The following is a 15,408-nucleotide window of genomic DNA, read 5'->3' on the forward strand; positions in this document are numbered from 1 at the left end:
AGCTGAAACATACATTTTGACAGCAAATAACAGGTCTGTTGGGTTCTGTACTCCGTAAGTTCACTGGTTTTTCTTTTAGCCCTAAAACCAGTAGCCACATTTATTTTCTCTCTCTAATTTTTGTTTTGCTTTTTTATAAGTTACAGCTGACACATTATTGACAGTGAAATAAATGATTAGTTGATGTGTTGGTTCTGCTGGGCCAGGGATAGACAAGGGTGAAAGTGTTCTACCAATATACTGATTTTTAAAGTGGCATTTTATGGCAAAAATTACTTGCTCTAATTCATTAGCTCATGTGATTTGTTCCATTACTGACTTGCAGATACCAAGCAGGACATCTCCAGGGATTTGCTGCAACATATAACTTCTACACATGAATGGCTAATCGGATGTGTTCTGCGTGGGAGCTGCAATACTTTACCTATGTGTTTAACCATTGCAAAATAAGTGAGTCAGTAACACAAAATGACATTTTCTAACGAGTTAGATCAAGTACTTTTGGGGTTAGATCAAGTACTTGGGTTTAGATCAAGTACTTTTGGAGTTAGATCAAGTACTTTTTTATACTGAAATACATTGAACTGTTCTTTTACTGTTTAATTTGAGTACAGATCCTGGCCAGTCTAGCTCAGATTTCCTCATGCAGAAAATTCAGTGTTTTCCAGTAAATACTTGTGCAGTTACATATCCAGGTGAAGTGTCTTGTGGATTTACTACTTAAATATTGGGGCAGAAACAACATTGTTCTAAAAATCAGCAATAAAAGTGGTACCAAACATTTCTAATCATACGGTTAACCCCTTATCTTCCAGAGGGGACCACAACTCATAGCTGTATAGCTAACTACGTTTGACCCAAAGGGTAAGACATAACTATCACAGGACATTGCAGTGCATGCTCTAATTTGTTAGAACATAAAGATAAAGTTCCGTCAGCAGAGGCAAACGCACAACCCTTCCAATCACTGGCTGTGTTCCGCTCAGGAACTGCAGTGCTCAGGGCTCCCCATGCAGAACTGTATCTATGAGTTTAATCCCCTGCATGACATTTTTGTACTGCAATGTCTCTTTAACTATATTTTGTTTGGTGTCATATCTGTGCTGACAATTTACAAGGATGCCTGTCTTAGTCACGCATTCAGCGTCTGGTAGCATGCTCATTATTGTACTTACTACAAACTGCGGAGTTTGAGGAGAATGCAGATTACGTCACTCATTCCAGTTTCCAGACAACCAAGCAGATAGAGAAATCGATAAATTGTCCTCACTATGCTATAAATAATTCATATAAATTGTACTATATTATATAAGTAGAGGATCCTGATATTGCTCTTTGTCTGTGACACCTTTCAAATAGCTCTTCACATGTGACCAAACTGTTTAATTTACCTCATTTATTGGTATCTCAAGAATCTCCAAAAATGGCTGGATGACAACAGTAAAATCCTCTCTAGTGTCATATCTGCCGCTTCCTATTAACTGGTGAGTTTTTTCCTAGCAGAAAACATAAAGAAAGATATATAGTCATTTAAAAAAGTCATAGTATACAGGAAATTTATGATATCATGTAAGTAATGATCATTTTATATAGATATAACATTTAAATTATTCTTACAGTGGGTATTGAAAATAATCACATTTTGTTTCTTTGCAGCCTGAATTAAAGACAGACACAGTTTTTGTTTATCCAGTTGTAATTACTCAGGGCAACTTATAACATCCGAGTGAAAGATATAACACCAACATCTCAGGCAAAAATAAAGACAATTCAAAAACAGAATCACTGAGTTGGAAAAAGGATCACACCCTGACAGTATTTTGTTGAAACACCTTTTGCTTTAATTACAGCCTGTTGGGATATGTCTCTACTAACTTTGCACATCTAGACTGTGCAATATTTGCAAGCGAGGGGGGTATCCGGAACACGGTCAGACTACAGGTTGGTGCAAGGGAATTTCTGAAAGGTGGAATCTGCTACCCAAACGGACCTGGAGTGCCGTAGCAATGGCGGATCAGGCTGTGGAGGTCCAAAAAGCAGTACAGTGCCTGCTCCTTCATGTGCTGTGCAATATTTGCCCACTCTTCTTTGCAGAACTGCTCCAGTTCTGTTACATTTGATGGTGACCGTTTGTGGACTACAATCTCCAAGTCATGCCACAGATATTCAATGGGGTTTAAGTCTGGGCTCTGACTAGGCCATGCAAGGACATTCAACGTTTTTTTTCCTTCAACCACTGAGTGGTCATTTTAGCTGTGTGCTTTGGGTCATTATCATGTTGGAACCTTCTTCTCATTGACAGCTTCCTGACAAAGGACAGCAGATTTTCCTCAAGAATTTAATGGTATTTTGCCCTATCCATTATTCCTTCTATCCTGACAAGTGCTCCAGTGCCTGCTTCAGAGAAACACCCCCATAAAAGGATATTACCACCTCCATGCTTTACTGTAGGTGGTGTTATTTGGATGGTGAGCTGTATTGGATTTGCTCCAGACATATCTTTTGGTGTTTAGGACAATAATTCAATTTTAGTCTCATCTGACCATAACTCCTTTTTCCATGTGGCCTCAGGATCTCCTAGTTGTGTTATGGCAAAGCTCAGTCATGACTGCATGTGGCCTTTCTTGAGGAGTGGCTTTTTTCTTGCAACCCTCCATACAAGCCACATTTGTGGAGAATTCGTGATATTGTTGTCACATGCACACAATGACCACTTTTTGTCATAAATTCCTGCAACTGCTTCAGAGTTGCTGTGGACCTCTTGGTAGCCTCTCTGAACAGTTTCCTCCTGGCTCTTTCATCCAGTTTGGAGCGACGTCCAGAGAGGGTCTGTGTTCTACATCTTAATAATAGACTTCACTGTGCTTCTTGGCATTGATAAAGCCTTTTATATTATCTCCTGACTTGTGCCTGTCCACAGCATTATTCAGGAGATCTTTTGACAGTGCCTTGCCACTGACATGTTGGTGTTATATCTTTCACTTGGATGTTATAAGTTGCACTGTGTAATTACAACTGGATAAACAAAAACTGTGTCTGTCTTTATTTCAGGCTGCAAAGCAACAAAATGGGATCATTTTCAAGGGGGGCGATTCTTTTCAATACCACTGTATTTATGCAAAATAAGCAAATTCAAGAAAATTGTAATAAAAATGTGTCTTTCATGACTCAGAGCATGAAATTTTAAATAACTTTCTAATTTACTTCTATTGTCTAATTTTCTTGGTTCTCTTGGTATCTTTTGTTGAAAAGCAGGGTTGTAAGCTCAGGAGTGTGCACATTTCTAGAGCACTATATAGCAGCAGTTTTGCAAGAATGTTATCCATTTGCAAGAGCACTAGATGGTAGCACTATTTCCTGCCACGTAGTGCTCCATACACCTACATAGGTATCTCTTCAACAAAGAATATCACAAGAACAAAGCAAATTTGATAATACAGGTAAATTGGAAACTGTTTTAAAATTGCCTGCTCTGTCTGAATCACAAAATATTTGTTTGTGGTTTCATACCACTTTAAATCAGTAATAAAGCTACTAGATATAGAAGAAATTGCTCATATTTGTTTATGTCGATGGCCCAGATTCATTAAACCTTTTTGATCTGCCAAGTTCAAAGCTGAGAGACCTTATTAGTCTATCAATAAAACTAATTTGTGAAACTAATATCTTGCTGAAAAAAAGTTGCTGCTTGACAATTGCAGAACTGAAAGAGAATGTCCCTCATCAGAGCAGTACGTTTTAAGATCAACTCAATCTAGTTGACCATAAAGTATAAGGAATTCTTACAATTTTGAATCTTGTTTATGATTTCAACAGGTTTTTCCCCCATAAAATACTGCGCACCTTAAATAGAATTTTGCCATCACATACAGAAATGTATTAGTGAGATACACAGATTACAGATTGTAAAATGTACCTTTAGATCAACCTGTCATGGATTTTGAAACACTGACAGATTGTTTTGGATCATCTCGCCTGAGCGGAGAACTTTATACCATTAAGCCCTTAGACAGTTTGTCTTGCAAAAGCGCCACAACACAGACTAACAAGCGACTCATCAGTAAAAGGCTTTTTGCTTGCAGAGATGCAAGAACACTTCAGTTATACAATTAAATGATACAATCACCAATCAAGCAAATCCCTTATCCAGCACAATATAGTGAGACTCATTTTACAAGACAAATTATTGCAAATAAACCTCTGTCAACTGGATTCAAAATGCTATGCGCCCATATGGGCTAAGCCTTATGCGTATTGTCTCACTGTAGCAGCCAATTCAAGTGTATGAATATGTATTGTGCATCAATAATAAAGTCAGCACTACACATGAAAGATGTGAAAGAATCGTCTCTGCTACACAAATCACGTATGTTTTTTGATTAGCAATTACAAGCATTACACCTGCACAAGGTGTGTAAAGCCGTATTACTTGTCTATTTGCGTTATTCTAAGCAGGGGTTTTTGAATAGCTGGAAAACGATTATTTAGTACAAAATGTGTCCACTAAATGTATTTGTCTCTGCTTGACTTTCAACAATCTAAAGAACTGTCCTAAGTAATCTTTGTTGCTTCCAAATTAACATTTTCCCTTTAATGAAATCCACAAGGTACCCTGTATACCTGAAACATTTTGCAAAACCAGTTTGTTGTTAAAACAATGTATTTTGGTCATTGTCTTTGCCAGTGTTTCCTGCAAATCTGAAAGCTAAGCTGTTTGATTTGTTTGCAGGTATCTTACCTGGTACTGCTTGTTAAATAATTCAAGAGTCTGAATTTGCGAAGAGTTAAGTGGATGTTCAACAACGCACCCACACAGCGCCCTAAAGAAAGAGAAACGTTTTGGTATATAATGTTTTTTTTTTTATCTTTTAGCTGCAATTTAAAAATAGTATCATTAATATAGAACTCATTTTTAACAAAAAATAATAATGTAGATGTCACACTACTTAATTCAATCCCCACGGTTCCTTATGTGATATCCCAAATTATTATTCACAATAGTTTCATAACTTCAGAAATATTTAGCTGTAAATATTTAGGATGAAAAAAAATCACTCTAAAACTGGATTATGTGAGTAATAAAAGAAGTAGTATGTTCTATTTTCCCTTATTCAGAAGAAAAAAAATCATATCACCAATTTCATTAATTTGAAAAATGAAAGAATAAAAAAAAGGAAAATAAATTAGCTCTCTAAGCTATAAGAAGCCCCGGAAGGAATGAATTGAGAGCAGGGGCATGTGACCACACTACAGGCCAATAGCAGTGGGTTGCTAGACAGAGTTTAGAGGAGGAGGAGCGAGTATAAGTATTGAGGGTTGTGAGGCGGAAGCCAGCATCAGTTCCCTTGTGAAGCGGGAAAAGCTGACAGGCAGAATGGAGAGCGTGAGCCTTTTGCTGGAACAGGTAAGGACCTTGGTAGCGGAAAAGGGTGTTACCTGGCTCCAGCAGAGGCTCTTTTCAGAGGACAGTGGTTCCGGTGCAGGGTCGTCGGCAGTCGAGCCAGCAGGAACATCAGGTCAGGAGCGGTGCGGTCGGCCGGTGAGGCGGACGAAGCCGCCGGTGCGGCTTAGTCCGGATGACAGGAGGGGAGCTTTGGGTCAAGGGAGGCCTGATACGGCCAGAGGTGGAGGTAGCGGAAAGTCGGGAGGCAAGAGAAGGGCTATGGAGGAGCTGCGCACATCTCCAGTGTCAGCAGGGAGTAGGAGGGGAACACTGAGGCCTAGGTTGCTGGGGACGAGCGTAGGCAGCGGGGAGTAATGGTGGCACAAGAGGTTTGTTCGGGGAGCAGGGAGGGTGCGGTGGCAGTCGCCAGGAGCGGTATAAGAAAAAAGGGGGGTGAGAGGGGGGGAGATGGCTCGGTATTTGAGGGGGCTAGTGTGTATAGAAGGAGAAGGGGGGAGGGGATGAGTGGGAATGAGAGAAGCGATATGGTCGTTGGAGGAACAGGTGTAAGCTTAGGAAGCAGTGAGGGGAGGGATAAGGAAACTGTAAGTGCTGCGAGTGGCAGCGGAAGAATTGGAGGGAACATTAGGGGAGGGGAGGGGAGGGAAAAGGAGGATAGGAACGTAGTGAGGGGCAGTGGGGTATTGGGGGAGAATAGTGGACGTTGTTTGGGCAGGGGAAGAGGAGGTATTGCGAAGGGGCAAACTAAGGGGAGAGGAAAAAAGGGAAAAGAGGTTGGTGGAGAAAGGGGAGCTGAGGCGAACAGGGCTGGCAGGCATAGTGCAGAGGGAATATCACGTGGGATTGGAGAGGCCGTTGAGGTTTTGGTACAGGATATAAGGGAAAGGGATAGGGTTACAGGGGGGAGGGGGGATGGGGAGAATAGGGGTACAGAGACAGAGAGGGGCAGGGAGAACAGGAGTGGGGGTAAAAGGACTGAGAAAAGGAATAATTTGGAAGTTAATGATTGTGTTTCAGAACCGGAGGAGTCGGACAGCGTCCCGGTTGAAAGGCCGGGGTTGCCTGCAGAGCAGTCTTCATTACAGGAGCTGGAGGAGGACGTCCTGTGAATGAATGAATCTTACAGTGACTTCGCTGGAGAAGAGTTGCAATTGGGACAGCAGACGGAACCGGAGAGTTCGGCACAGGTAGGAGAGATGGCTACTTTAATGCAGCTGCTCAATTCTCTGGTGCCTGGGGGGGGGGGGGGACACGTAACTCAGAGTGAGGGACAAATTGGGGGAATTAGGGAAGAACGAGAGAGGGGCAGGGGAAGAGAGAAGGAAGACACTAGGAGGCAGAGACATCATGTTAATCATTCTCCACAGAGATCAGGTGGAGGTTCAGGTGGACAGAGCAGAAGGGACAGGTGCAGGAGCAGAGGGGCACGGCGGAGGGAGAGATCTCGGACGCCAAGGATAGACTACAGGGAGCGGGAAAGGCATACGTCCCCCACATGGGGCAGGCGGGATAGAGATCGAGAACATACACGTAGGAGGGAAAACTCTATGTCTTATAACATTGATGATAGGGGGAGAAGATCTGCAGGTGACAGGGCAGAAAGGAGAAGAGAGGATACAATAGTGGTGCAGGAGCCTGTGACAAGGCCGCCAGGTGAGACGGCGGGTTCCCTGCAGGGGGGGAAGGAAAAAGAAGAGTCGGGGGGAGTGTATGAGACGGTGATGAAAGGTCTGAAGGAGCTGGTGGCTCAATTAGAAGACAAAAGGAAGGTTGGGGGTGATGTGGGGACAGCAGCGGGAGCATGGGTACCGGCAGTGAAGGAGGTTAGTGTACCGGTGGTTGAAACCCCTTCGGGGAGTGGGGGAGATAAAGGAGGGTCGGTGCCGGTTACAAGCGGTGAAGTGTTAATTGTGGCGGATCAAGCCTTGCGTAGGCCTTGCTTGTGCTCGGTTGGACCACTTGGGATCCATCTGAGTAAAGAGATTAAAGAAAAGATATGGAAACGAGAGTTTGTAGAGATCTTTTCATTGTTGCCGTTGGACCACTTTATTGAGATAAAGGAGGATCCAAAGGGGGAACAGGGCAAGAAGGAAGAGGAGGAGAGAAAGAAAAAGTGGAGGAAATTACCTAAAACTTTTTCAAACTGGTCGAGGGCCTTTTGCATATTAGCCAGCGTGATCGGGGAGAAATTCCCCGAGCAGAGTTCGACTATGTTTTGCTATTTTGATGAAATATCAGGGGCTCAGAGGACATATGGGGGTCTTGCCTGGTGGCGGTACGATGAACAGTTCCGCCAGAGGCTGGCGGTACGACCAGAGATGCGGTGGGACGACAGGGAGATGGGGGTGTGTTTGGAGTTAATGACTCCTTTGAGGGGGCAGTCCTTTCGGAGTGGAGGAACGGGGGCTAGTGGAACGACCGTGGGGGCCACATCGTTGGCAATTAAAAAAGGCCTCTGCTTCCAGTTTAATGAAGGGGTGTGTAGGTTCGGAGGGGCGTGCAAATACAAGCACGAGTGCTCAGGATGCGGAGGTGCGCACTCTGGGGCAAAATGTTTCCGAAAAGGAAAAGGGAATGGAAAAGGAGGTGAGGGTGTTGCTACGGGCTCGGACCCCGGTGAGGGTAAGAGAGATGGCCCCGTGGCTAAGACAATACGGTAAGACAAAGGGTAGAGCGGGGGATGCAGAGCTGTTACTGACGGGCTTCAGTTCTGGGTTTCGTATCCCGTTCGAGGGTTCAAAGGGATCGGGAGTTCCTGGGAATTTGAAATCGGCTGAGCAATTCCCAGAGGTGGTTCAAGTTAAGTTGGAAAAGGAGGTTGGAAAAGGAGGTGGCACTGGGGAGAATGGCGGGCCCCTTCAAGGACCCTCCATTCCCTAATTTGAGGGTGTCCCCACTGGGGGTGGTCCCAAAGAAGACGGAGGGACAATTTAGAATGATTCACCACCTGTCTTATCCTAAGGGCGCGTCTGTTAACGATGGGATTGACCCGTCTTTGACGGCAGTACATTACGCATCATTTGATAAGGCGGTGAGTGTGGTCAGGAGAGCGGGGATTGGAGCATTGTTGGCAAAGGTGGATGTTGAGGCAGCCTTTCGGCTTTTACCAGTACATCCGGTGTGTCATCATTTATTGGGTTGCCAATTTCAAGGGGAATTTTTCGTTGATCTGTGTTTACCCATGGGATGCTCCATATCCTGTGCGTATTTCGAAAAATTTAGTACATTTGTGGAATGGGTGGTGAAGAAAAAGGCGGGCAGGTCATCGTTGGTCCATTATTTGGATGATTTCCTGTTTGTGGGGGAAGCTGGTTCTGGAGTTTGTGAAATGTTGTTGAAAACATTTGTTGAAGTGGCTGAGCAATTCGGGATTCCGATTGCACCAGGAAAGACGGAAGGGCCAGTGACTAAGTTGATTTTTCTGGGGATCCAGATTGACTCAGTCTTGATGGAGTGCTCGTTACCTTGGGAAAAGGTGGTAGATCTGAGAAAGGTCATAACTGGGATGCTTGGGAAGGTGAAAGTGTCGTTGCGAGAGCTGCAATCGCTACTGGGCAAGCTTAATTTTGCCTGTCGGGTGATCCCAGTTGGAAGGGTTTTTGGAAGGCGCCTGGCATTGGCTACGGTTGGGGGGAAGGAACCACACCACAGGATCCGGATTTCAAAGGAGTTGAAGGAGGATCTAAGAGTGTGGTTGATTTTTCTGGAGGAGTTCAATGGGCGGTCGCTCATTCAGGAGGGGCCGGTATCGGATGAGATGTTGCACCTATACACAGATGCTTCAGGAGCACATGGCTTTGGGGCATATTTTGATGGCAGATGGTGTGTGGATACATGGCCTGAGGAATGGAGGGAACAAGGTTTAACCAAGAACTTGGTGTTTCTAGAATTGTTTCCGTTGGTGGTGGCTGTGATGGTTTGGAATGGTGAGCTGAGGGATAGGAAGGTGACTTTCCACTCTGACAATCTGGGAGTGGTATTTGCGATCAATAAGTTGACAGCGAAGTCGAGGCCGGTGATTCGGCTTCTCCGAGTGTTTGTCCTGGAATGCTTGAGGGGGAATGTGTTTTTTCGGGCGGTGCATGTACCCGGGAAGTAAAATGTGATTGCTGACTCTCTTTCCCGGTTGCAGTGGCAGAAGTTTCGGGAAGCAGCCCCAGAGGCGAAGTTGGATGGGGAAGAATGCCCAAGGGCTTTGTGGCAGATGGACTTCTTAAAGGATTGAAATTGGCGAGAGGGGCTTTAGCCCAGAGTACGTTAAGAGCTTACGTGCCAGTATGGAAACGGTGGTTTTGTAGACTGCACAGGGATGGGATCAGGCTGTCAAAAGAGGATTGGGTGTGGTACTTGGTTGATTGGGTGCAGGAATGGAAAGAGGCGAAGATGTCAAAATCCATGGTGAATCGTCAGGTGGCGGCGTTAGCCTTTCTGTTTAAGCTGATGGGATGGGTCGATTTAACAAAGGAGTTTTGGGTAAAATTGGCGGTGAGAGGTGTTTGTAGAGGTGGAGCTAGGGGGGACAAAAGACGTCCACTTGTATTTGGTTTACTATTAAAGGTAGTTGGGGCTTTGGAGGAGGTGTGCAATTCAAAGTTTGAGTATTATTTGTTCCGAGTGGCTTTTGTTTTAGCCTTTTTCGGGGCTTTTAGAGTGTTGGAATTGGTTGGGGCCAATAGAAAGGACAATGGCGGTATCGGGTTTAGTGATGTGGTGATATCAAGGGAGGAAGTGTCCATTTGTTTTAGAAAATCTAAGACAGATCAGGAGGGTATGGGCCGCTTAATCAAGTTATTTGCTATAGGGGGTGTTTGTTGCCCGGTAGTTTCACTGGTGGATTATCTTAGGATCAGGCCTAGAGGTGAGGGCCCTCTTTTGAGGCACGAGGATGGAGGAGCATTGTCAAAATATCAGTTTGGGGCGGTGCTTAGAAGGGCTTTGTCCGTGGCTGGGGTGGACCCGAAAGACTTTGGATGCCATTCGTTTAGAATAGGCGCGGCAACTGAGGCGCATGAATTGGGTTTGAGTGAGGAAGTTGTGAAAAAGGTGGGAAGGTGGAAGTCGGGGTGTTTTAAACGTTATGTTCGACCTAACATGATAGTATAGTTTTGTTTTTCTTAACAGGTCCAGTTCAGTGTTGGATAGTTGGACATTCTTTCATTTACTGGGCGAGAAAGGCAGCAGCAACAAAGGAAGAGGGAATCCAGTTGGGTCTTCCTCGGGAACAGGTTGGGGTAAAGTGGTTTGGGGTAAGAGGTCTCAAATGGGAAGGGGTAGTGGGTACAGTGAGTAAGTTTGCCAGGCTGTACAAGCCTCCTGACATTTTGGTGTTACACGCTGGAGGAAATGACTTAGGGTTTATGGCTCAAAAAGATTTGATTGACCAGTTGAAGGGTGGCATGCGTAGGTTGAAGGTTTTGTTCCCGAAGGTGTTAATTGTGTGGTCAGAAATTGAGACAAGGTTGGAATAGCGCTCAGCTTGGGATGTCAGGAGGCTGGACTTATCCAGAAGAAAAGTTAACAGGACTCTATCAGGTTTTGTTTCTCAGTTGGGGGGGTTTTGGCATTCGCCATGTTGAATTCGAAGGGGAATCAGGCAGATGCTTTTTTATTAAGGATGGGGTGCATCTCAATGAAGTGGGGTTGCACTTATTTAATTTTAACCTAAAAGAAGGGGTACAGAAGGCCTTAGCCCGGTTGGGCGGTGTCCGACGGTAGGTCGGTCTGTGGCGGGTGCTGGCCTTATCAGGCGAGTTTTATGTGGTAATGGTACCTCATCGGACGATGGGGAGAGTTTAAGAAAAGGGGGCGTGCCTGGCAACAGCCAGTGGAAGGCACGTGTGGTGGATGATGGACAGCACCCCAGAGTTTTTTGTAACCACATTGGTTAGGTGGTTGTGTTATTTGTAAACACTTGTTTGTTTAATAAATGCGGGCTGCGGCCTTTTGTACCCAAAACTTTGTCATGTTTGGTTATTGGTTCACAAGAAGAGTGCCGAATGTGTGAGTCAAAGAAGCCCCGGAAGGAATGAATTGAGAGCAGGGGCATGTGACCACACTACAGGCCAATAGCAGTGGGTTGCTAGGCAGAGTTTAGAGGAGGAGGAGCGAGTATAAGTATTGAGGGTTGTGAGGCGGAAGCCAGCATCAGTTCCCTTGTGAAGCGGGAAAAGCTCCCTCCCTCCCTCCCTGTTTGAAGAATTTGGAAGTCGCAGCTAAGGGTGGGTGCTGGCCTTATCAGGCGAGTTTTATGTGGTAATGGTACCTCATCGGACGATGGGGAGAGTTTAAGAAAAGGGGGCGTGCCTGGCAACAGCCAGTGGAAGGCACGTGTGGTGGATGATGGACAGCACCCCAGAGTTTTTTGTAACCACATTGGTTAGGTGGTTGTGTTATTTGTAAACACTTGTTTGTTTAATAAATGCGGGCTGCGGCCTTTTGTACCCAAAACTTTGTCATGTTTGGTTATTGGTTCACAAGAAGAGTGCCGAATGTGTGAGTCAAGGTTTCTCCAAAACTACACAGGAACTGGGGATTTGTATATATCTGGTCTATGCCATACATTTTTAAAGCTGATTGAAGCTAAATAGATATAGTAAATCTCATTCTGTGCCACTACCCATAATCCTCAGCTGAGTAGTTGCAAGAAAAATCTCACCTCATGATGGTTTCTGGGCAGTGAGTCCGGGTATCATCATAAAGCCCCTTGAGTGGCAGGATGTTAAGGATCGTCACCAAATTTACAAACAACCTTGGCACCTGCACAGAAAGTTAGATTACATCTTAATATCCATAAGAAGGAACATCATGTTTCCTTTTTTGTCAGTAAAGTAATTGGTTATCAAAAAAGTTGATGTAAATAAAATATATAGAATAATTAAAGGGATAGCGAAGTCAAAATTAAACTTGCATGATTCAGATAGAGCATGTAACTTTAAGACACTTTTAAATTCCCTTCTCTTTTCAAATGTGCTTTGTTCTCTTGGTATCCCTTGTTGAAAAATAATATGCCCATATCCTACACTAGTGGGAGCTAGCAGCTGATTGGTGCCTGCCCACATTTGTCTCTTGTGATTGGCTAACTAGATGTGTTCAGCTAGCTGCCAGTAGTGCAATGTTGCTCCTTCAGCAAAGGATAACAAGAGAATGAAGCAAACTTGATAATATAAGTAACTTGGAAAGTTGTTTAAATTGTATGTTCTATCCAAATCATTTCAAATTTGGGGAAACCCCCAAATTTTTGGGGCTTCCTGTCCCTTAAAATATTCAGTATTGTAGCATACAGGAACTGTACATTGGTGTTTGTAGGTTTCTACTATAATAAAGGGAAATAGAGTACAAGTTCTCTCCTCACTATGTATGTATCAGATGACTTTCCCAGGAGACTAATGCTACAGTCTGCAGTGTCAGTGGCTGCTGAGCTTGGCCTGTAATATTCTAAGCAACCAAATGACATAAATCTATATACCCCATATACAGTAATAGGATGCAAACATTTCCATTTCGGCTTAGACCGCAAGCGATAACTGATCAGTTTTTTTTGTAGCGTGCCTCATAGAAGTTAGCGCGGTCACTATATATCCAAAGTCCTGAGGTTAGTGCACAAGTGATAACTGTTTGTTTTTTTGTAGCGTTCCCCATAGAAGTTAACGTGGTCGCAATATCCAAAGCCCTGAGGTCTTTCACTCTCACGCTAACTTTTTACTTTCAACTTGTAATATGCTCGCTAATCAGGCCACGCTCGTTTTTTAACTAGTGCTTGAGCAGATTTTTTTTAGCATTCCACTTGTAATCTGGGCCTATGTATTTTAAAAGCAAAAAAAAATAAACTTTTTTTAATGTTTCTTTAATGTCCCCCCATTTATGGGCACATTAATAATTTGCATTTAATCTGAGTTTACCTCATTATGGAATATGTCCAAAGCTTCACGAATACGTCCAACAAACCTTTCTGGGGAGTGATAAACCTACAGAAAGACAAAAGGAATTACACTACAGCGCCACGGAAATCATCTGGGTTTCTGCTTCTTTGCAAAGAAACCAGAACAATATGGATTTGGCATTACTATTAGCTTAAACGGGATAAAAATCATATACAAATAAAAGGGGTATTCTAATACAAAATGGCATGCTCTGTGTAAGAATATATAACCATAGTTCTGCCATTTTGTATCTCAGAAGCCACGATGAACTAATAATGAACTGTTGTACTGATATTCAACTGTTCTTTGGGGAGTAACATCCTTGGGGGGTAGTTATCAAGCCGTCAACCTCAAATACGCTGGAATTCCGCAGCGTATTTGTGGCGAGGCTGATACGCCTTAGTTATCAAAGGCTCGAGACCGGCAAAAGTAGAATTTTGTGACGTAAGCATCGATCCGCCGGACTCCGTCCGACACAGATCGATTCTTAAGTCACTCCAGATGTTCCGCACACAAGTGCGGCACATTCTCACTACTTTTGCTAGTTATCAAAAAACTAGCAGGTACGCTCGGCACTTTTACGGCCCAGCGTACCTGGTTTTCAATCCGCCACCCCTGGAGGCGGCGGATCCCATAGGAATCAATGGGAGTCTGACCATAGCGAAAGTACAAGTTCGCTGCTGACAGACATCCCATTGATTCCTATGGGAGCTGTCTACACCTAACACCCTAACATGTACCCCAAGTCTAAACACTGCTAATCTGACCCCCCCTACACCGCCGCAACTAAATAAAGTTATGACCCCCTAAACGGCCGCTCCCGGAGCCCACCGCAAGCTACTCTATACATATTAACCCCTAAACCGCCGCTCCCGGAGCCCACCGCAACTATAATAAATGTATTAACCCCTAAACCGCCGCTCCCTGAACCCGCCGCAACCTATATTTAATGTATTAACCCCTATCCTGCCCCCCCTACACCGTCGCCACCTATAATAAATTTATTAACCCCTAATCTGCCCCCCCTACACCGTCGCCACCTATAATAAATTTATTAACCCCTATCCTGCCCCCCACTACGCCGCCGCCACTGTAATAAAATTATTAACCCCTAAACCTAAGTCTAACCCTAACCCTAACGCCCCCCTAACTTAAATATTAATTAAATAAATCTAAATAAATTAACTCTTATTAACTAAATGAATCCTATTTAAAACTAAATACTTACCTTTAAAATAAACCCTAAGATAGCTACAATATAAATAATAATTATATTGTAGCTATCTTAGGATTTATATTTATTTTACAGGTAACTTTCAATTTATTTTAACCATGTACAATAACTATTAAATAGTTATTAACTATTTAATAGCTTACCTAGCTAAAATAAAGAGAAATGTACCTGTGAAATAAATCCTAACCTAAGTTACAATTACACCTAACACTACACTATACTTTAATAAATTATTCCTATTTAAAAATAAATACTTACCTGTAAAATAAACCCTAAGATAGCTACAATATAATTAATAATTATATTATAGCTATCTTAGGATTTATATTTATTTTACAGGTAACTTTGTATTTATTTTAGCTAGTTAGAATAGTTATTAAATAGTTATTAACTATTTAATAACTACCTAGCTAAAAGAAATACAAAATTACCTGTAAAATAAATCCTAACCTAAGTTACAATTAAACCTAATACTACACTATCATTAAATTAACTAAATAAACTACCTACAAATAACTACAATTAAATACAATTACATAAACTAACTAAAGTACAAAAAATAAAAAAAGCTAAGTTACAAAAAAAAAAAGTTACAAACATGTTAAAAATATTACAACAATTTTAAGCTACTTACACCTAATCTAAGCCCCCTAATAAAATAACAAACCCCCCCAAAATAAAAAAAATCCCTACCCTATTCTAAAATAAATAAATTTCAAAGCTCTTTTACCTTACCAGCCCTTAAAAGGGCCATTTGTGGGGGCATGCCCCAAAAAGTTCAGCTCTTTTGCCTGTAAAAGAAAAATACAACCCCCCCCAACATTAAAACCCACCACCCACATACCCCTAAT

At 43.0% G+C, this 15,408-nt stretch overlaps 1 protein-coding gene across 1 annotated transcript in view; it reads right to left on the minus strand.

Annotated features, from left to right (window-relative positions):
* The window catches only part of PLB1 (phospholipase B1), a 185,362-nt gene that overhangs the window by 90,882 nt on the left and 79,072 nt on the right, over window positions 1-15,408 (minus strand). The window contains exons 30-33 of the mRNA XM_053712807.1: window positions 13,303-13,368; window positions 12,060-12,160; window positions 4,739-4,820; window positions 1,392-1,496 (exon numbers count right to left, since the gene is read on the minus strand). Of these exons, the coding sequence (XP_053568782.1) occupies window positions 1,392-1,496; window positions 4,739-4,820; window positions 12,060-12,160; window positions 13,303-13,368 (354 nt within the window). The remainder of the gene's footprint in view (window positions 1-1,391; window positions 1,497-4,738; window positions 4,821-12,059; window positions 12,161-13,302; window positions 13,369-15,408) is intronic.

Source organism: Bombina bombina, chromosome 4 (genome assembly GCF_027579735.1).
Source record: "Bombina bombina isolate aBomBom1 chromosome 4, aBomBom1.pri, whole genome shotgun sequence".
Lineage (NCBI taxonomy): Eukaryota > Metazoa > Chordata > Amphibia > Anura > Bombinatoridae > Bombina > Bombina bombina.